This window comes from Halichoerus grypus, chromosome 10 (assembly GCF_964656455.1).
Source record: "Halichoerus grypus chromosome 10, mHalGry1.hap1.1, whole genome shotgun sequence".
Taxonomy (NCBI): Eukaryota; Metazoa; Chordata; class Mammalia; order Carnivora; family Phocidae; genus Halichoerus; species Halichoerus grypus.
Window position 1 is genome coordinate 24,769,188 of NC_135721.1, and position 21,186 is coordinate 24,790,373.

Here is a 21,186-nt window from a genome sequence, read left to right on the forward strand (position 1 = left end):
ACATTTAACTTTAAAGGGGCGCCTGGGGGGCTCAGTTGGTTAAGCGCCTGCCTTCGGCTCAGGTCGTGATCCTGGGGTCCTGGGATTGAGCCCCGTATCAGGCTCCCTGCTCAGCAGGGAGCCGGCTTCTCCCTCTCCCTCTGCTGCTCCCCCTGCTTGTGCTTACTCTCTCTCAAATAAATAAAATCTTTTAAAAAAAAATTTAACCTTAAAAAATATAAATGAAATGTAAGTATCATCAATGTGAGCTTATAAAACAGATACATATTCATAATATATCATTTTTATCTGTTTTATATATATTGGGGTTCTCAGTGAGATTCCATTTGATAAAAGGACTGCAACAGAAACTGTTTGGAAACCCCTGGTATGGAGGAAAACATTTATGAACAACACAGGTAAGATTCTGACTATCCTCTCTGGCTACATTAGGCAAAATGGCAGGGGTGAATATGAGAGAAGACTTGGGGGGCAGGCACATTGTGAATTAAATCCAGAGAGTTGCCAACACAAGGAGCTCATCCCTTGTAGTTTTAATGACATCACTAAGCTGTTAGATGCCAGATTTCTAGTGTATTTGTGTCTTATTCCTCAACAGATCTAGTGTCCTGCAGCTTAGGGACAGAGTGGCCTCCAGAGCCCTACCTCACACCACTGGCCTCCTGATCTGGGTCAGCTTAAGGAAAGGCCACAAGGGGACCAGGTATGCAGCCCCAGGCCCTCCTCTTCCCTAATGCCCTCTTCCCAGCCCTATCCCTTCTCTAGGTGACCACCCAAGCGGTCCTCCTCCTTGGGCTCCCCCAGGCCCCTGGGGCTTGTCATTACCATGCTCTGCACCCACTGCCAACACTCTAAACTCTATATTCCATTTTCTCAGGGATCAAAGATTAAAGCTGTTTCTCCTACAACTAATCAAAGTCACTTCCAAGAACAGATATGCATTTTACAGGAGCCTTCTGGAGACAATCCACTTCCACTTACTTGTCTAAAAACCTGAGGACTTGAATATAAAGTGGCAGTTTGGGGAACAGGAGCCTTACATCACACTTTGTACCAGGGTCAGGCAGCTGCAAACACATCCTCCATGGAATTCTATGCTCCACTTTGTCCCCCGCTTTGCCCTCTGCTCGCCACCACCCCTGGCCAACTTACCTTCTCAAAGAGTTTAGTGAAGAATTCATCCTGCCCTTCATTTTGGTCCACTATTTCCTAGAGGAACAGACACATGGAAAGACCTCATCATTCATCTGGATGAATGGATGCTCAGGCACACACTAATGTCTCCTGACTCCCAAGCCCCAGAAATCTATAAGTTGCACCTTGAGCACCATCTTAAGTTTTCTACGACAGCATTCACACATCTTTTGTTTCTCCAATTCTCACTGGCTTTGGAGAAGTAGCAAACAGTGAAATGGGTAAAAGAAACACCAGGTAGAAAGAAGCAGAAGCAAGTCGATGTATAACTCATGTGCCGGGCACTCTGGGCCCTCCATGACAAGGACCTGACCAGAAAGGCAGTTCTCCTGGTGTAAAAACAGCAGAACTAGGGACTCTTAGGGCACAAAAGAAAACACAGTATGGGTGCCATAGAGTAGGGTCCTCAGGATCTGCAGACTTCTTCCCCCAACACATGAACGTGAGGGGAGAAGCCCACCGTCCTTTGGACGGGTCCCAGCGTGTGGAATGCCACCGGCCTACGCACCTTAGAGAAGACAGCACTGACGCTGCAGCCGATTTCACTGAGGGAAAACAAAAGGCAGAATTACTTCCTGAGAGCATTTTGGCCAATATTCCCCCTCTCCTGGGAACACATCTTCCAAGTCCTTTAGCTGATTTGCCATGTGGGCTCGCCCCGCTCTCACGCCTTTCCCCCCACTTCTCCTTGGAGTGGACAGTCCAGCCACGTGGCCCCACACCCTGCTCCCCACATGCCCCCGGGCTGTTGCTCATCTCCACGCCCGGCATGCCTTTCACTGTCCCCACCTACACCAAACGACTCCTACTCATATATACTATCAGCACGGACAGGCAGTGAGGCTCGAGGCCAAGTCAGACTACATAGGGCCAAACCATGAAATAAAAAAGAAAGAGAACTGGGTTCTAAGCACTGAAGGGCTGTCGTGTCAAAACAATCATAAGCAGCAGAAGAAGTTGGGCTGGGATGTATGTCTATTGATTCACTTGCACACACTTATGGATCTGAGCCTGCTCATTGATGAGAGCCTCCCCTCATGTGCACAATCCCCATGCAGCTCCTAGAAATTAACACCTCCCCAAAGCCACCCCTGCTTCCCCCAGGACCATGGGAGGTTGGCTCAGATGCTCCTCCTTGATGTTCTGCTAACACCCTGTGTAGATAAATGCTTGCACCGGACATAGCATAAATCACTGCTCATACGTCCCTGTCCTTTCCAGGCCTTGAGCTTCTGGAGGGCAGGGGCCAGGCCTAGGCTAGTTTTTTCTCTTGAATGTCTAGCAGACTGTTCATTTCTTAGGAGAGTGGGGAGGAAGAAAGGAAGGGTGCTCTCCATGCAGGGAGCTCCCTGCTCTCCCTACCCCTCTCCTGTGTTGGCCACACAGACCCCGTCCTCTGCCATTTCCACCTCCTCCTCCATACCTCCCCTGGCCCGAGGGGGCCCCAACCTCCAGGGGAGTCCTGTGTCCTTACTGAAAGATGTGCTTCCTAGAGAAGACCCTCAGGAGAAACTCTGACTCCCGGCCAGCCTCAGAGGTGCAGGGCACGATGAGGTATGTCCCTGGCTCCAGCTGCAGCTCCCGACTCACTTCTTTCTCTGTGAGAAATGCTTCGGGCCAACTTAGGGGAGCATTTTTCCAGAAGAACTCAGGAGGCAGTCTCCTCTGGTCACCATAGTACTGTGGGTGGAGGATGGAAGAGCCCCAGTTAAGATGATACCCAGGGCTTGTAGCCAGCCCTGGGGTCCTTGGCCAGGAGACAGGATGAAGGTGGTCTCTGATTAGCCAAACCCAACCTGCTCCAGTGGAGGGATAAAGGGTGAGGAGTGGAGAGGATAAAACACAACACGTCAGGAATGAGCACCACTGCTGGAATCCTATGTGGGGCTGATGAACCACATGTCAATCCATTTAACTTTACACTAAAAACAATGTTGTATACAAACGACGTGAGAAATGTCACTGTGTCTGCACTTTCCATTTTACGGTTAAGGGTCTGAGGCTCAGACAAGTTAGGTCATGTGCCCAAGGTCACCTAGCTGGTAAGAGTCCCAGCCAGCGTTGGAATGCAGGGCAGCTGAGCTCCAAAGTCCATGTCTTTTACACTCCCTGATGCTGCCTCCATGTACGTGATGCAATTTCAAGGTTGATTATGACATGACTATGGTCACAGATACTGGTGGACCACCAAACCTCTCCCCACCTACAGTAAAACAGCTACGTACAGATAAACTGGACATTCTACATCATCTCAGTGAAGGGGAAAGAGAACCGGACAAAAGTTCAGAAGACCTGAATCAGGCTCTGCCTCTCACATTGCCTGGGCATGTGTCTTTGTTTTATCTCATATTCTCTCTCTCTCTCTCTCCCCCTCTCTTATTTTCTCTCTTTCTCTCTCTCCTTTCTCCCTCCTTTATTTCCCTATCTTTCCCTATCTTTCTCTCTTGCTGCCTTTCCCCTTTGCTCTCACTCAAGGGTTGTAGAGGGAGAAGAGGACCATATGCTGGTTCTTCACTCCAGTTTATAGATAGATAACAAAGACATTACCCATTTACATAAAAACATTTCACAGGTTCCACTCAAGGCTAAGGAAATAAAATGTATCTCCTGATGATGCATGCTTTCTTTTATCAGACAATAAGAACTAGAGACTCATCCTATTGCCATTTTTGCCTTGGCTACTGGGAATCTCAGAACTAAATTTTATAATCAGCCATATTAGCTGTCCTAGGTTTAGCGTTCCCTGTAGACTCAACTGCTTACCTTATCCATATATGACTTTTTTCTTGCCCTTTAAATTTTTAACTGGCTTATAGTTTTGTTCTGTTTACAGTTTTATTGTAGGCTGACCCAAATTCTATTTAGAAATATGCATGATATAAATAACTTAAAAAAAATTATGGTAAACTTTGAGAGCCTTCAGTGTTCCTACAGGAGGAAAAAAATCCAAAACTGACCCAAGACACCTAATACAGAAATAGTTTCTTTTACAAAAACCCTTTTACTCGATTCAGTCTAATTTGAGAAAATGCAGTTTTCCACTTCTGTTTACTTTGGGAAACAAAATAATAGCCTCCACGCTCGCAGAGGTTGGGGTCCCTCCAACCTTCTCAGCTGCTCTTCTAGGCTCCCACTGCACATGAGAGCCACACTTGCTCCTGTCCCCTGCCTGTGTTTCTGTCCCATTTTCCCAAGCCTTTGTCCCTTGTCCCTAAGGAGGGGGGCTGCATGGTCTCCTGATGTCCCATATGTTACAGATCTGTTTTACTATGGGCTTCATAACTCAGGCTCTAAGACTGATTTGCCGTTCTTTGGACGCCAGGATGGTCCTCAATATCAGTGCTAGGTTTTCACGCAGGGATTTAATAAACTCTAACATGTATTGGTTCTACACCAGGCTCAGAGACCCCCCCCAAAGAGGCAGAAGGATTTCTCAGGGTCCTTGGGTAAAAAGAGCGGCAAGCGCCCATCCCTTCGGCACTGTTGCCGGACGTGCTCACGACTCCTCACGTAAGGCTGCTACAGTCAAGCTGAACCTCACACGTGACATCACTCCAAACCAGGGCCAGCTGGTCAAGTGTGGCACTCACCTTGCTCAACTGAAAAGCAGAAAAAAGAGAGGCCTCATTAGGCAGGGAATGCAACTCTTCCACAAGCACAAACGAACGGAGGCTGATATATAAGAAGGCTCCCCCCCAAGGGCCCCCGTCTCTCCCATAAGACTTGCTGTTCTAGTCAGTGACATTTTAATTCATCATCAGGAATTCTGGAAAAGGGTGATTGATGGAAGGCAACCTTGACTTTTTGGGAGAGGAAAAGAACAGCGGTCTTGATTGTATGAACTGTGTGCCGGGCCCCTCGAGGAGCACTGGCATGTGGTGTCCTTCTGGTCTACCCTTTGTGTAAATATCAATGTCCCCACTCTACAGATGAGGAAGCTGATGCTCAAGGGCCAGCAGGTGATGTGTTCTAGATCACATATTCCCAAGGGACAGAGCCAAGGTCTGCACCCAAGTCTGCGTGTAGACAGAGACAGATGGTGAAGAGGACTGGAAACAGGGAGGAAGGATGCCCAGTGGTGGGAGATGCCCCATGAGGCCGCGGGCCCTGGAGGCCCACTCACCCTAAAGAGGTAGAAGCCGATGGCGAGGTGAGGCTTCCGGTTGCGGTGCCTGTGTCTGGGCTTCTGGAGCAGGGACACCAGCACGCTGCAGGGCATCGGGAAACTCCTGCCCTCCTGAGGGCTCCAGACGCACAGCAGAAACTGTGGGTTCTTCCAGAATGTGTCTGGAGCAGAGCGAAGTGAGGTGAGCCAGGCCCCCAGCTCCCTCAGCTTCACACTCCCACAGACCCAGGGCACCTGCCCTGAGATTCCCACCCTAAGGTCCATCTGGACAGAGTGGGGTTCTCAGCCTCCCCTCTCTCCCCCCTCCAACCCCACCCCTTCCACCCCGTGTCCTACAGATACATAGACCGAGAGCTCTTCTCATCACTGTAGCCCCTTTGTGCAGCATGGTTCCTGGCACAGACTTTGTGCCCCAAAAGCACTGACTGCCTGAGTAAGGAACTGTATTAACTAACCGAGGAGAACAGGTCCTTGATCCCAGGGAGGTTTGCATTTTAACAGGGACCAAGCTTCAGCCTCTGGGGGAACCTCTGTGGTGAGAGGGGGAAGCCAGAGCCAAGGGCACCTGGCCCACTGAGACCATATCCTACAGGTCTTTCCTTCCAAAGAGATGGCTCAGCAACTCCATTGCGGAGAAAGGGACACAGTGACCAAATCTCTCCACTTTGAGAATTCAGACACATTTGTCTCCTGTAAGTGGTGAGCTGAGAATCCTTGATTTTGTTTCACCACCGACCTCCAGGCAAGGAGGGCCTGATACATAGGATAAAATTACTATTTCAAGCCTGCCTTTAAGGGGTGGTTATTTCAGCATAGAAATGGCCTTGTCCTAAAACCAAAGACTGAACCCCCACTTCTACCATGCATGTGTGCCTGTGGCCTCTTGGGGCTGACGAGGACACGGCCAGGGCCAGAGCACACGGCTCAACCAGCAAAATGCCTCACACTCAGCCAGATGCCCCGTGCAGGGCGCAGGCCCCACCACCACCCATAGGGTGCCTGCATCCCCACCCTTGCTGGCAAAGCTGCTACTCTAGCCCCAAGAGCCCCAGTTCCTGTGCACGTGCTTACCTCGGGGCGACTTCATCCGGCCACCAGCCGTGCTCCCCTTCTCCCACTTCCCCTCTTGCATGGTGCATGCCCACCTCCGGCCCACCTCCTGACTCAGCAGGCCTGGGATCAGTTTACAAATGACCAGAAGCATGAAATGTGCTTTAAAGTCCCTCAGTGTCATCCTGTGGAGAGGAAGGGGGCACAGCACAATGTCTACTCATCAGGACTAAAGTGGGGGCTGGAATCAAGCAGCCCCACCAGCCCCACCAGCCCCAGCCCCATGACCTCGCCCTTCTGTCCCGCTGGGACACGGGAGAGCGGCGCTGGCTAGATGAGTGTGAGGAGGCATCAGGGGAGGTGGGCCATCGAGAAACCCCACCCCCACCCCCAGCCCGTCACTGGAAGCAGCTTCCTGCAAAGTGTGCCTGGGGAAATGTTCTTGCTTTGCTGATTGCGATGATAAAGCTGAATTGAGGCATTCCTAGCTAGCCAATTGAGATATAAATGTTCAAGAATAATTGCACAAGTCGGTTCTCAACTATTCATTGATAAAAGTCTTAGCCCCTACTCACTTTGCGACCCAAGGCATGCTATCTGCACTGGCTGATGCTCAGTTTACTTATCTGTAAAGTGGAAATTAATAGTAGTTTCAGGCTGTTGAGTTCAGTGCTGGACCCCACTTCCAAAGAGAGAGGGGTGCAGTCTAGAAAGAGTACAGAATGGGGGGAGAGTGGCCCATGGGAACAAGGGTGGAAGTTAATAGTAAGGACCAAAAGCGAAGGGAAAGGGGAGCAGATGGGGCTCGCCTCAGACACCCAGAAACAGCATCAGCTCAAGGCGTCTTGGTGGCTTTTCATAAAAGGGGTGTGTGGCTTTGGGGTGGGTGGGAGTCATGCCATGTTGCTCTGAGGTAGCTTATAGTTTATAGTTATGGCTTCTTTCCTCATCTCCCTTTCAGGCCAGGAAAGACAAAACCTTGGGTTTGAGTGTTTTGAGTGATACAAGAGACCGGGCGGAAGTCAGGGAGAAGGAGGCGGCCACCCCCACGCTCTGCACCCAGTGTCCCCCGAGCGCCATGTCAGCAGTCACCGCACTCATCATAGGGACCATGACCGTTTGCAGGGGCTGTGGGCCCCTATCAGGGTTTCACGATCTCTGCACACGAGGTGCCTGGCACACGTGTTGCTCCCAGTAAATATTTGCAGGCTGGTTGTCCAAATGTAAGCCAGGGCATTTTTCCCGAGTCCCCAGGTCAGATACCAGAATTCTCCATCATCACTTTTTCTCAGCAGTAGAATCTTCTCCTTGGGGCTCAGTAGCTCCCACATACTTGAGCTGAAAACAGAAAAGGGGGTGTTTCCGTGGGGAATGAAGGATTGTGGAGGACATGGGGTAAATGCTCGAGAGTGTCATTATTTCTCTCCTCTTCATGCCGCTTTGCAAACAACTAAATCTCACATCATCTTCTAAAAACAACATGTAACAGTAACTCATCCCTCACTGGGCGCCAAGCTCTGGGCCAGGCCCCTCACATACTTGATCTCACCTAAGGCTAACAACAATTTTGCAAGGCAGAGATTTTTGTTGCCATTTTAGAGATTGGGAAACAGAGGTTAAAAGAGACTAAGTCACTTTCCTGAAGTCACAAAGTTATGAAATGTCCGAGCGCATCTGAACCTACGTTGGTACTATGTATTTTCAAGCCTGTCATTTTGAACTTCTGTGTCGGACCACGAGGGAGTAAGGCTTTCCTGCATTACTTCCCCACCATAAACAACTAAAAATATAAAAAACAATTGTTTTCAGATGCTAGACAGCAGGCAGCTCAGGGTTATGACCCGGGGGCCTTTGGGAGGAGCAAATGAGGTGAGCCCTCACGTGGCCCAGACTCCTGCCCGAAACTAAATCCCTGGAAGGTGACCCAGGGAATCGCATTCTGATCTCATCAGAGTTCCCGGAGGTCACGACATGGAACCAGAAGGTCGGGGCCAATCTGGATCTGTCTACCTCTGACTCAACGGGCCCAAGAGCACACTGAACCGTGCCCGGGAAAGAACACTGGATTCGACTCCAAAGACCTTTAAGTAATTTGCTTACTAAGCATCAGTTTCTTCATCAGTAAAATGGAGATAAAACTCCCTACCTAGTAAGAGCACTGTTCAGAGGATTAGAGATAATAAATATTCGAAGTGCTTGAAGGAAATATGCCAGACTGCACCTAAGGAAGGTCTCTGCACATTCGAAGTCAAGGTAATTTTTACTTTTAAATAAATAAGGGCAGGAAAAATAAATTCAAAATGCTTAGCACAGTGCTGGCAAGCTCTCAATAAACATTAGCTCAATTATTATAATGAATGAGAAAACCGTCTATATGTCATTAAGCATCACATAAATGTGAGCAATTGACCTTCACAACCAGAACACTCTCCCGATCCAGCTGGAGACCAAAGAACACTTTTGAATTTGTGTGCAGACGGCAGCCTCCTTCACAGGCTTGCCCTGCCCCGTCCTCACCCCTGCCAGCCCATTCCGGGCATTCACCTGTCACTCCAGTCTCCTTTCCATTCCACTTTGCCCCAGGGGTTCCGCAGCTTGACTAGATATTCTGGTCCATGTTTGCAGGTCACCTGCGCAAAACGAGAAGCAATTTAGGTGGCTGGGCTGAGTGCCAAATGCAAATGTTGCAGCTATCTGGGTGAGATCCGTGCCTGCGAGATGAGACCTTGAAGTGGAAGACCAAAGGCCCTGAGCGTGGGGAGAAGAGAAAGTGGTTCTGCCTCTTAGAGCTGCTGAGACCTAGCACAACTTACTTACCTTCTCTGGGTCTGTTTCCTCATCTGGAAAGTAAAGTTAATAGCTACATCTGCTGTAACAGGTTGAAGGGTGGCCCCCCAAAGATAGATCTACCCAAAATCTGTCAATGTGATTCTATTTATTTATTTATTTTTAAAGATTGATTTATTTATTTCAGTGAGAGACAGAGAGAGAGAGAGAAAGAGAGCACAGCGGGGAGGGGCAGAGGGAGAGGGAGAGAGAGACCCAAGCAGACTCCCAGCTGAGTACAGAGCCCGACACGGGGCTCGATCCCATGACCCTGAGATCACGACCTGAGCTGAAACCAAGAGTCGGATGTTTAACCAACTGTGCCACCCAGGCGCCCCAGTGTGATCCGATTTATTAAAAGGGTCTTTGCAGATATAATAAAATTAAGGAACTTGAGATGAAATCACCCTGAAGGGGTGCCTGGGTGGTTCAGTTGGTTCAGCGTCTGCCTTTGGCTCAGGTCCTGGGATCGAGCCCCGTGGTCAAGCTCCCTGCTCAGCAGGGAGCCTGCTTCTCACTCTCCCTCTGCCGCAACCCCCCACCCCCACCCTGACCCCGCTGCTTGTGCTCTCTGGCTCACTCTCTCCTCTCTCTCAAATAAATAAATAAAATCTTAAAAAGAAAAGAAATCACCCTGGATTAGGGTGGGTCCTAAACCCAGCGATAAGAGAAGGGAAAGGAAGGGAGGGGGAAGGCCATGCGGAGATGGAGGAAGAGATTGGAGCTCTCCATCCCTAGCTAAGGAATGCTGGGAGCCGCCATAAGCTGGAAGAGGCAGTGAAGGATCCCCCCCAGAACCTGCAGAGACCATCATGACAGCTTGATTTCAGATTTCTGGCCTCTGGAACTGTGAAAGAATAAATTTCCGTTGTCTGAAGCCCTTCAGTTTGTGGTAATTTGTTACGACAGCCCTAGGACGCTAATACACCCCCTCACAGGGGTGTGTTGAGGATTGAGTTAACATTTGTGAAGAAGTTGGAACAAGACTTAGCACACAGTAAGTGCTAAATTTTGCTAATTATGTTAAATAAATATACAACAAATATGGACATAAACATGTAACTCTATTAATAAAATCTAAGTTTTGTTAAAGAAATATGAGAATTCATGAAAAGCTCTTGACACACACACAAACATGACTGATGTAGATCTGGGAGGAGGAGGAGGAAGTCAGGTGGGAGCTGAGGTCAAGAAATCTGAAAGAGTAAAAGGGAATTGGAGGACTTGGGCACATCAGGCTGTCTAGAGGACATCGGAGGCTCTGTAAGATGGAACCATGCTTCTCCGTGCAGCCCCGTCCACCAGGAGTGCCCCTTTCCCTCAGACAAATCTACTGACATTTCCAGGGCCAGCTCAATGCCACCTCCTCTACGAAGCCTTTCCTGACTTTCCCCAACCCAATCAGGCAAATGTGTTCTCTCCTACCTCTGAGCCCCTAAAGCCTTTCATCTATTTTTTCTTCTCTCCACTTTCTACTTTGCTTCCTTACCATTCTTACCTATGGTTCTCCATCCCTGACTGTGAGCTCTGTGTAGGCAGGGTCCCTGTCTGATTCGTCTTTCCCTCAATGCTTAGCACAGCTCAAAAGATGAATAGCCATGGAAAGAACCCGGGAGGCTGATAAAAAGGAGTGTGTGAGAAAGAAGTGGGAATTTGGGCAAGAAGCCCCAGATGTGAAGGTCATGGGCAGTGGCAGCCCCGAGCAAAGGGGGCCTCGAGGAAGGGCGGTGAGGCCCAGCAGGCTGGATGGCTGATTGGCAGGGCTGCCCCAGGGCAGGAGGGGCTGGGATGGTGCCCTGCAGGTGGCCCAGGCTGGACCCACCACATCACTCCAGAACACAGGTGCACTGGTGCAGGAACCCACCACCTGCTTTGGCAGGACCTATAAAACCCGGCAAAGAATTTGCCCCCTAGACTGGGCACAGCTAGTAATGCTCACCCAAGCCTTGGTGAGAAGCCCTGAGAGAGAAGGAGGAGCCCAAAGGGAAACAGAGGGGCTGGTTCCACCCACCTTCCTGATTCCTGTGAGGGTATAGGCATGGCCGCCCACCAGCCCATTCTCCAGCACCCTTTCCTTCTGTGGAGACAAGAGAGCTCCTCTCAGCCCGCTGCTGTATACAGCTTATTGGGGTGGGGGGGGCATGGGGACCTGTGTGGCTAGAGCAAGGGCTTATGAGGAGGGCTGGGAGAGACCCAGCTATGCCCTCACAGTTGTCAAAGCTCTTCAGCATCCACAGTCTCATTGGAGCCTCTAAGTCAGGATGCCATTCTGCAGGGATTCCCGTCCCATTGGACAGAGGACAAACTCAGATTCGGAGCTGCTAAACCATCACGTGGGGTGACGTGGTGGTCGCTCACAGAGGCAGGGCTGAACCCAAGGCTCCCTACTCTAGTCCCACGTTCTTGGTTGTTACTAAATTAGGCAGTAAAGACAAGTTGTGCTAGTAAAGCACCTTGCACCTGGTTGACACTTAGTCACTGTTAGCTCGCTTGTCTGCACACCATCTGCATTCGACTGTGGCGTCGCCGGCCCCCAGGGCTCAGCTTGGCTGCTCCGGTTTGAGCATCAGGACTCTAGGAGCAAGATCTAGAGGGGGGTCTTGGGGCCCACCCCGAGGTGAGAGCAGAAGCTGGTGGATGAAGGGGACGGGAGCAGGGAGGACACGCTGCTGGTACACAGCCCAGTCGCACCCCTGAGTGGGTCTGGCAGCCAATGAGGGTTCTGCTGTAGGTGGCTCGGGTTAGGATGTCCCAGAGGTTGCCAGGGGCTTCTGCCGGTTTGATGGTCATCGTCACCCCTCCAGTGAAGTCCACGAGTGCTTCAGACACCTGTCCATGCTGCAAGTCTTCGTAGGAGCCAGAGAGCCTGCCCAGGGAAGGAGTACGCATGGGAGTAGAAGGGAAGGGCCATTTATCCTGGAGCCTGGGATGGTCCAAATGAGTCTAGTGAACCCCCTGCTTGGTTCTTCCCTGGGCACGTGCCCGCTACTCCTTCCTTCCATCCCAGGGGCAAAGGAGAAAGCGTATACTCTGAGTTCCTATCCTTGTTAAACAACTCCATCCATTAGGGAAAGGCAAAATTCCCAAATGCTTGTTCAGATGGGGTAAACTCTACATAAGAGTCTCTGAATACATCACTTCTATATTCACTGAGCCATGCCTCAGCGTCTCACTTCATAAAATTTACCTGCCTCCTCTTGTGCTCTCCCAGCATTGATGGGAGTGAGACAGAAAGACAGAGACAGGGGAGGGGAGGGGAGGGGAGGGAAGGGAAGGGAAGGGAAGGGGAAGGGAAAGGGGAAGAGAAGGGAAAGGGGAGGGAAGGGAAGGGGAAGGGAGGGAAAGGGAAGGGGAAGGGAGGGGAAGGGGAAGGGAAGGGGAAGGGAGAGAAAGGGAAGGGGAAGGGAAAGGAAGGGAAGGGAAGGGGAAGGGAAAGGAAGGGAAGGGAAGGGGAAGGGAAAGGAAGGGGATGGGAAGGAAAGGGAAGGGAAGGGAAAGGGGAAGGGGAAGGGAAGGGAAAGGGGAGGGAAGGGTGGGGAAGGGAAGGGGAAGGGAAAGGGGAAGGAAAAGGGAAGGGAAAGGGGAGGGAAGGGAGGGGAAGGGAAAGGAAGGGGAGGGAAGGGAAGGGGAGGGGAGGGGAGGGAAGGGAAAATATTTCTGGTGATTGTCTTACTTAGCATAGGCCTTTTCCAGAAGAGCTCCCCAGAACAAGTGTTTGTAGGTAGAAGAGACAAACACCAGCTGGCCAGCTGCATTCACAGGGAGTCGGTCATCTATCACCACAGGCACCCACTTCCCAAAGTGCCAGAACTGGAAGGAGAAAGTGCCCACCGGTGAGAGAAGATTGCCATGGAAGATGGTCAGCCCAGGAGGCAAAGATATGACTCTTCCAAGAACCCTCTTTCCTATGGCTTCCTCCAGGCTGGGGCACCAGGAGGTTACTCACCCAGAACTGGAAAATGCCGGCATACTTCTCAGTGAAATTCTGATTCAGGGGAACGACACGGCTCAGGATGTCCTGGTGCAAAGTCAGGGCTTGCAAAGCAGCCAAGAACCAGCAATCACCTAAGCCAGAGAGCGTATAGCGTCTGCATGGGTGTACTTCCTACGTTCTGCAAGTGTCTGTATGAATCTATTGAAGAGATTACATGCAAGAAATGCCTAGTCCCAACTGCTTTCCTCTCTGGGCTTGTAGCCCAGTTTAGCAGAAGGGAAAGAAAAACTGAGGAGGAAGACAGTGAGTGAGCAGAAGGAGGGGAGGAGCATTGGCTGGAATCTCAACTTGACACCAAGAATTGAGCCATATTCCTGGACCAGCTTTTAGCTTCCTGAATGCCACATCCTCAGGAACTTGGACCCAAACACAACCAAACTTTTCTTAAAGTCCTGCCTCTGTAACTGATTTATGCTCTTCTGGGAAAGCCTCAACGCTTCTGGGCTCCATTATCCCTGTCTGTAAAACAGGTGTCACTACATTTGTGTCTTCCCTTTGTGGCCAAGGGTTTTTTCTATTCCCCTAAAAAGAAAGTCGGGATGAGGATAGGCTTGCTTGGACTCTAGCTGGGGCATCTAGTGACTGGTGTGCCAAAAAGGACTCATTATGGGGACTAGAGCACAGTGAGCACATTCTCCCAAGACAAAACTTAGACCTGTAAACTGGTAATGAGGATTATCCTTGGGCAAGTTTTGGCATTCCCATACATCCTCAGAGGACCAGTTGTTACCATTTTCCTGGCAAAGGACACGGACTACAAGGTGGAGTTCAGGGTGGCCATTTCCCCCATTGGGAATCTCTCAGTTCCCCTCTTCCCCACCCCGCTCAGCCTTAGCAGCTGCCAGGCCTGTGTGTCCAGGGGCTGAACAGACTTACCTACCACTCCCTGGCACAGGTCCAGTCTTTTGGCATTGGCAGAATAGAACTGGGGATTGCTGTGTAGCTCCTGTGGGGGACAGACAGAATTGCCCTTTTGACCAAGAAGAAGCTCCTTGAGCTACAGTGACCGTAGTTTCCCATACCCCAAGACTGGACTTACGGGGACATAGTTATAGAATATATGTGAAATCAGGGCTGTCCCAGACAAGCTGGCATATGGATTCAGCCTGTCGCCTTTCTCATTTCTTCTTGCAGCCCATGTAAGCCAGAGTCCGGGAGAACTCTGTGTGGATACTGAGAAATAGCACTTGTACCAAAATGCCTTTGCTTGGAGTTTCTGTTAAAATGGAAGTATGTCTTTTAGAGGGTGTTCATATTTTTCCTAGAGATCTTCCCATTGTCCTTATTCTCCTCCTACTGCTCCTTCCCACCCCGTCCCCCAACATAATGGCCTCTTTGCCCTTCCACACTGAGATGCGGGTGGGGCGGCAGTGGGAGGTGGGGCAGGTGGTCTCTGCTCCGTGGTGAGCACTAAAGCCCTCACGTTCTGCACTAGCACAGCTCACCCAAGGTCAGGTGTGCGACGGACTCTATGTCAGCAGTTCCCGAATTTTCTGGGAAAAGTAGAATCTTGACTGCTATCTAGTTTGGGAGGCCCTCTTGGGAATTTTGCACACAGAAGGGACTTAGTCTGGGGCCATACGCTTTGATGGGCAGGCTGAACAGGGCCCAGAAGGGCAGAGAATCTATAGCACAGGCTGACTCTACTTTGTTCACCAGCCGTGTTTGGGAAATCTATTGTGTAAATCAAGTTTGGCGGGGGCTGGATTGCCTTTGAAAACATTAAGTTGCCTTTTAAAGGAATTGTCAAAGCACTTTAGAAAGTGAAGAACATTGTTATAAAGTAATTAATAGCTTCTTAATTTATGTGTTTTGTGGGCCTGATTTGGGGGTTGGGAGTGAAGGTATGTGAGAATGTGTCTCCCTGGCCGATGGCACTGGCGGCGGCTCAGGATGCCCTGCCATCTTGGATGAGGCCCAACAGGACTTTGGCTGTGGCTGCCCAGCATATTTCTGGGTAGGGGCTGAGGGAGACCACCTCTCAGAGCCACCACTGGTTTTCTCCATCTGGAGAATAGGAATGTGGGCACTCACACATTCCCCTCACATGGGGATCAATGGCAGTGAGTAAGACCTGGCATCTGGAACACCCCGAAGGAAGGTCTGGGTTGACCTGTGTGTGTGTGTGTGTGTGTGTGTGTGTGTGTGTTGTGGGGAAGCACCCTCCTCGCTTACCGGAGGCCTCCTCCACTGCAGGCCAGGCGGCAGCTTCCGCAGCAGGGGCCCGCTGCCCACGGAGCTCAGGCTGGCTGGGAAGCTGTCATCTTCAAAGAGGCGGCCTTCCATCAGGCACCTTTCCCTCAGGGCCTCATAGTCCTGCTTGGGGAGCTGCGAGGAACCCCCCAGGGAGTTCTTCCGCCCCAGCTTCCATCTGCCTCGGAAAGGTAGCCTCAGAGACATGGCCAAGTGGGTCTTCCCGGATAGTCTCTGTTGCTCCTGGAATGGAGAGCCCATGTTCAGGTTACTCACTGCCGGTTGACACTCTGCCATCCCCCCAGGAGGAGGAGGAGGACGAAGAGGTGAGACGGGCGGCAGCACCTGGTCCGATTCTCATCCTAGAGAGTGGGGTTCCTTGAGCATGTGTTGCGGTTCTGGGCTCCTGCAGCCAAGGCCTGAAGGAAAGGAGGGCTCTCTCCAGCCTCAGGGCTGGGTCCTGGGCCCCTGACCATGTCACAGGGACACTTCTGTTTGGGCGGCAGGGGCGGGGGGGAGGAGAGCAGCAGGAAGCTAAAGTTCAGTTCATGGGGATTGAGGGTCCCTGTGCCAGACAAGGAAGGAGCAGTGGATGCCCCTTCTGTCCTCCCTCGCAGGGCTGTCACCCCCAAGCTCATTCACGTCCTCCTGCCTGCTCTAATGTCCTTCTCCATCTTCCCTACAAAACCGTGTCTCTCACTTTCCTCCTTCTACATATTCTTCAAATTAACTCCTTCCTTAAAGACATTTTGGGCAATGTAAAAAAAAAAAAAATCACATACATATTATGGTAAATACTGACAGTTGTCTGTATCTACCCATTCCCTCCTTCACCTTATTAATAGGATCCCAGCTTTGATCACTCGATAAAACTTGATTTCCCAGAGCTTCTTGCAGGACAGTTTGGCCAATGAGATGAAGGTGGCAGTCTACAAGGTGGGGCTTTCGGAAAAGCTGCGACTTTCCCAATTTTCCCAGTTGGCACTACTTTTGACTTCCCCACTTCCCATTCCTGGAAAGTAGATGTCACACCTAGAGAGGGACCACTAGAAAAAAGCCACATGCTAGAAGGAGTCTGGATCTTGATGACTTCCTTGAACAAATGGTCCAGCCTCGGTGGCTTGCCTCTAGACTTATTACATGGGAAGGACAAACCATTTGCTTACTTAAGCCATGGTAGTGGCCAGACTCAGCAGTGTTCTCTGTGTTAGCCAGTGTTATGTGTCTCTGTTACATGCAACCATAGCACTCGCAAGTGATACTCAATGGCATGGAAAATTTTACATACTCTTTTGGGATATAAATGGATCCTTCTTCTGAAGCTTGTCAACAAGCTTCACATTAAGAGCTCTGCCAGCCAATTGGACCCCACCAACCCCAATATTCTAGCACATCCTTATATCTCCTATGTCTATTTTTGCACAGTAGTGATTCATTAAGTCAATGATTTTATGGCCTCTATGATTTGCATTCCTATCTACTTAGAATCTGAAAATGTCAGAGCTAGCATATGCCTTAGAAATCATCAAATCCAGTTTTTCCCCAAAATTATTTTAGCAGTGGAGTTCCTTCTTCAGATGAAATCCTATAGAAACTCAAGGGTAGAGGCTTGATTTTACAGGTTGGACCACAGTGCAGCTTTGTAAGCTTTCTCATTCTATGGTTTGAAAACCACCAATCTTGGGGCGCCTGGGTGGCTCAGTCATTAAGCATCTGCCTTTGGCTCAGGTCATGATCCCAGGGTCCTGGGATCGAGCCCCACATTGGGCTCCCTGTTCGGCGGGAAGCCTGCTTCTCCCTCTCCCACTCCCCCTGCTTGTGTTCCTGCTCTCGCTAACTCTCTCTCTGTCAAATAAATAAATAAAATCTTAAAAAAAAAAAAGAAAAGGGCGCCTGGGTGGCTCAGTTGATTAAGCAACTGCCTTCGGCTCAGGTCATGATCCTGGAGTCCCGGGATCGAGTCCCGCATCGGGCTCCCTGCTCAGCTGGGGGGTCTGCTTCTCCCTCTGACCCTTTGCCCTCTCGTGCTGTCTCTCATTCTCTCTCAAATAAATAAATAAATAAAATCTTTAAAAAAAAAAAAAAAGAAAAGAAAAGAAAACCACCAATCCTACCTTAGCCCCTCTCATTTTTCAAGTGTTAAAACTGAAACCCATTCATCCATTGGCTCACCAAAAATTTTATTGGGAATTTTTATCTGCCAGGCTTGAGCTAAGCACCATTCATCAGAGATAGTCCCTGCCCTCATGGCTTTTCCAGCCTAGTAGGGGTCAAGTGATCTTCCCAGGGCTACCCAGGGAAAATTCATCAGAGCCCTATCCAGAACCCAGGGCCCTGACTCCCATAACCATGCTCAGCCCTCCATGGCAACAGCTCCCATTTGTGCCAGTACAGTGCTTGGGACAGAATGTATATGCACTGGAGCAGCCTGCAAACAAGCCTATGCCAAGCATGAGTACTCCCTCCCAGCTGTAGGAGCGATCTGAGGGGCCTCTTCATTCGTCAAGATCCTGCCTATCCTCCAAAGTCCAACTTTATCCTCTCCACCAGGAAACCTTCCTTGTGTGTCTGGTCTTCCCTGAGTTCCCCTCATTCTGAAGGTCTACTGACCCACTGTCTACCACCTAGGACACCCTACCACCTTCTAACTGGTGCTTCTCAAATTATCACCAGTGAAGCAGCTGTATTTTTTTATTTTCAGCTTGTCACAGAAATTAATGAAAATAAATTAATAGAAAAATGAAATTTAAAAAAGATATAGAAAATACAAGCCCTCCTTTAAAAAATTTTTTTCAGATTCAACATAAGTAAAATTATTTGATCAATTACTATAAAATAAGTTTCTAAACACTTACCTTTAGTTCAGCCTATCATGCACCGCTAGTGATCAGTTCATGAAATGATCTTGTTCTTGGATCCCATTGTGGGCTCTGCTCGGAGTGATTCACACACACGGAAACCTCCTCTGCCTAATACCGGTTTTTCCCCCCACAGGATTAACACCGATGGAATGCTGTTTGTCTCACACTCTTAACCTCTCTCTGAGGTGAGGACAATCTGATTCCCGGCTGTTCTCATTTGTCACAAGTGCATTCATACTTCCTGGGGGACGACTCCTAACCTGGGTTACAGGGATCCAAACGCTATTATTGGGGCCTTGTGTTTTCCCCTGAGTTTCTTCCTGATACGGTCTATCAGGCAAAGCTTCCTCCACCCTGACTCCTTCTTCCAACCACATTTACATCTGTAAACAAACACAAGGCCATTCAGATTCCTCTCCGTGCCTCAAAACATTGCATCTCATGACAAGTCTTGGTGCCTTGTTGGGCTCAGAGGACAAAATGCCCATCACAAGATGCTTTCACCCTCCAAATTTCAGAATGAGGCCAAACGCATAAATATCTTGTCTTTAAATAAGTACTCCTAAGGCACCTTAAGGAGAGTCTAGACCCAGATGTGGGCAGTTCGCAGGTCTTACATGTCTTCTGTATGTTATAACCTGTGGCTGAAATTGACTCTTTCTCAGATTGCCACAGCGCTCTGCAAAGGGCCAGGTGTATCTTGGCTGTATTTGGAAACTCCTATTAACTATTGTAAGTAAACAGTGTCGGAGCAGGCCCATAACATAAGACTATGCAAATGAATAGGGAAAAGCTGACTGAGGCACATGATATTCGAGTATGCAACCTAAAGGCACACTGCCTCTGCCTGAGCGTCCTTTCCTTGGCTCCCCAGAGGTTGTTAGACTCCTCTGTCACGTTCTTCATGTCAGGATTCATTTGTCCTCAGCAAATAAGTAGTCAGAGCCTCCATTTCACTTTTCTACTTGGCTCTACTCGCCTTCTCTATAGACGTTAGGTGCAAGGTGGAGCTCTAGGATGGTGAGGGGTGTCCCTGGTGCTCCGAAGCCACATGAAGCCTTTTGGTGCTAACTGGCTGGTGAACACTGAGGGACATTACCAGGTGGGACACCTGAGTGTTCCATGCCTGGAGTCCCTGCCCTGATATTCGGCTAATTCACATGTGTCCTGAGCACCTACTATGCGCCAGACACTGTACCCATGCTAAACATACACACATAAGGGTAGAGCTCGGGCTCCAGAAAGGAAACAAAAGAAATAAGAACCACATTCTCATCCACAGGTGCTACGGACCTGTAGAATCCTCCTAGGGAATGATTGATTTCCAGAGAACTCTGGCATCCTGCCATAACCCACCAAGCTGTCACAGGTAAAATTAGAAGACAAAACTAGGCTTCTTGCACAATGGTCTGTCTGCATGATAAAGAGCATTGGATTGGAAACATGATCAATTCCAGGCTCTCGACAGCTGGAACAAAAGAACAAGACTAACTGTCGGCCCTGCCTGATTTATCTTGGGCAGGGACAGTACTTCTTTGGTGTCGTAGATGGTGTGCAGTGGTCGTGGAGCACTCGATTTGGAATTAGAAAGCCCAGGAGGTGGCTGGGTTTGTCCCCTCCTACTGTGTGACCATGGGCAGATCCCTTACCCTCTCTGAGCTGGTTTCCTTACCTGTAAAATGGAGATGACACATATTGTATACACTCTCAGGCCTCAAAAGAGCTAATGATATAAAGGAGTTTGAAAAAACTTGAGTCTAAATCAGGAGTTAGCAAACCATGGCCCATGGGCCAAATGTGGCCCATTGCTGGTTTTTGTAAATAGAGTTCACTGAAACCCAGCTACACTACCTGCTTATGTATTGTCTATGGCTGTATCTACAACATACGTTACAACAGCAGAGTCGGGTTGTGGCAACAGACATCATATGGCCAACAAGCCGGAAATATTTATTGGCTGGCCCTTTACAGACAAACTGGCTTAAACCACGGTCTAACTGACATAACGTGTTATGGCACAATGCTAGACACAGTGGGGGGCCCCAAACAGGAATTCAGAGAATAAGATGTGATTAACTGGGTCCATCATTAAGAATTTATGTTAATGCGACAGAATTTTATCTCTAATTGATTCATTAATTTTTTATAGACTCAACATTTACAGTTACATTTCTGTCTCAAAAAGACTTGAAGATGTGGCCTGCCATTTCTCTCTGCTAAAGTCTTGTCTCTAATTCATTTTTTACATGTGATGACATCAGACATTCCTGAGAAGTTTTCAGGTGGTTCTGTGGTTACTGATTATGAATAGGAAAAGCCACATCTCTATGTATAGATCATGACCTGTTTGTAAAAGAGGAAGTTATTTTGCAATGTAGGGGAGCAAAATTTGCCACCCCAAAGTGTGTCTCTTTGGCACGTGGATTATTTTAGGCTGTTTATTTTTAAGAAACAGAAGACTCAAGAAGTTTTTCTTTTTTGCCTCCCTCCTAACTACCTAAGAAAGTTTAGATAGAGGACTTATTTCAGAAAAGGAACTATTACCATAGATAACTACAGTACAATATGAACTAGGTGTGATAGACAGGGTGGGACCTAGAAAAGTCTGTTGGTTAAAATTCCTCTCTATCTCCCATTGTTGCTATGGACCCAGCAAACATTTGTTTACTCTTACTCTTTTTCATCTTCGGGTGGATTGTTTTCCTTTCCTTTCAAGACCTGGACCCCTGCATCCTTTTCATTAGTTCTGGACGGCATATAGGCCTCAATTGCCTGCCCGACTGCCTGTGGGCCTCATTTTCTTATGGAGCTCTCTTGCTTACATAATTAAATTTGATTTTCCCCCGTTAATCTGCTTCATGTCAATTTAATTCTTAGACCAGCCAAAAGAAGCTGGAAGGGTAAAGTGAAATTTTTCTTCCCGACAACAAAATTAATGGTTT

The 21,186-nt window shown here is 49.1% G+C and overlaps 1 protein-coding gene across 1 annotated transcript in view; it reads right to left on the reverse strand.

Moving 5' to 3' along the window:
* CAPN14 (calpain 14) overlaps positions 1-21,186 on the reverse strand; it is a 41,835-nt gene that overhangs the window by 10,041 nt on the left and 10,608 nt on the right. Inside the window, exons 2-15 of the mRNA XM_078057437.1 lie at positions 15,366-15,626; positions 14,067-14,136; positions 13,143-13,261; positions 12,870-13,006; positions 11,888-12,062; positions 11,208-11,270; positions 8,915-9,000; positions 7,634-7,708; positions 6,392-6,555; positions 5,318-5,481; positions 4,785-4,793; positions 2,669-2,874; positions 1,703-1,739; positions 1,153-1,209 (exon numbers count right to left, since the gene is read on the reverse strand). Of these exons, the coding sequence (XP_077913563.1) occupies positions 1,153-1,209; positions 1,703-1,739; positions 2,669-2,874; positions 4,785-4,793; positions 5,318-5,481; positions 6,392-6,555; positions 7,634-7,708; positions 8,915-9,000; positions 11,208-11,270; positions 11,888-12,062; positions 12,870-13,006; positions 13,143-13,261; positions 14,067-14,136; positions 15,366-15,590 (1,587 nt within the window). The 5' untranslated portion in view covers positions 15,591-15,626. The remainder of the gene's footprint in view (positions 1-1,152; positions 1,210-1,702; positions 1,740-2,668; positions 2,875-4,784; positions 4,794-5,317; positions 5,482-6,391; positions 6,556-7,633; positions 7,709-8,914; positions 9,001-11,207; positions 11,271-11,887; positions 12,063-12,869; positions 13,007-13,142; positions 13,262-14,066; positions 14,137-15,365; positions 15,627-21,186) is intronic.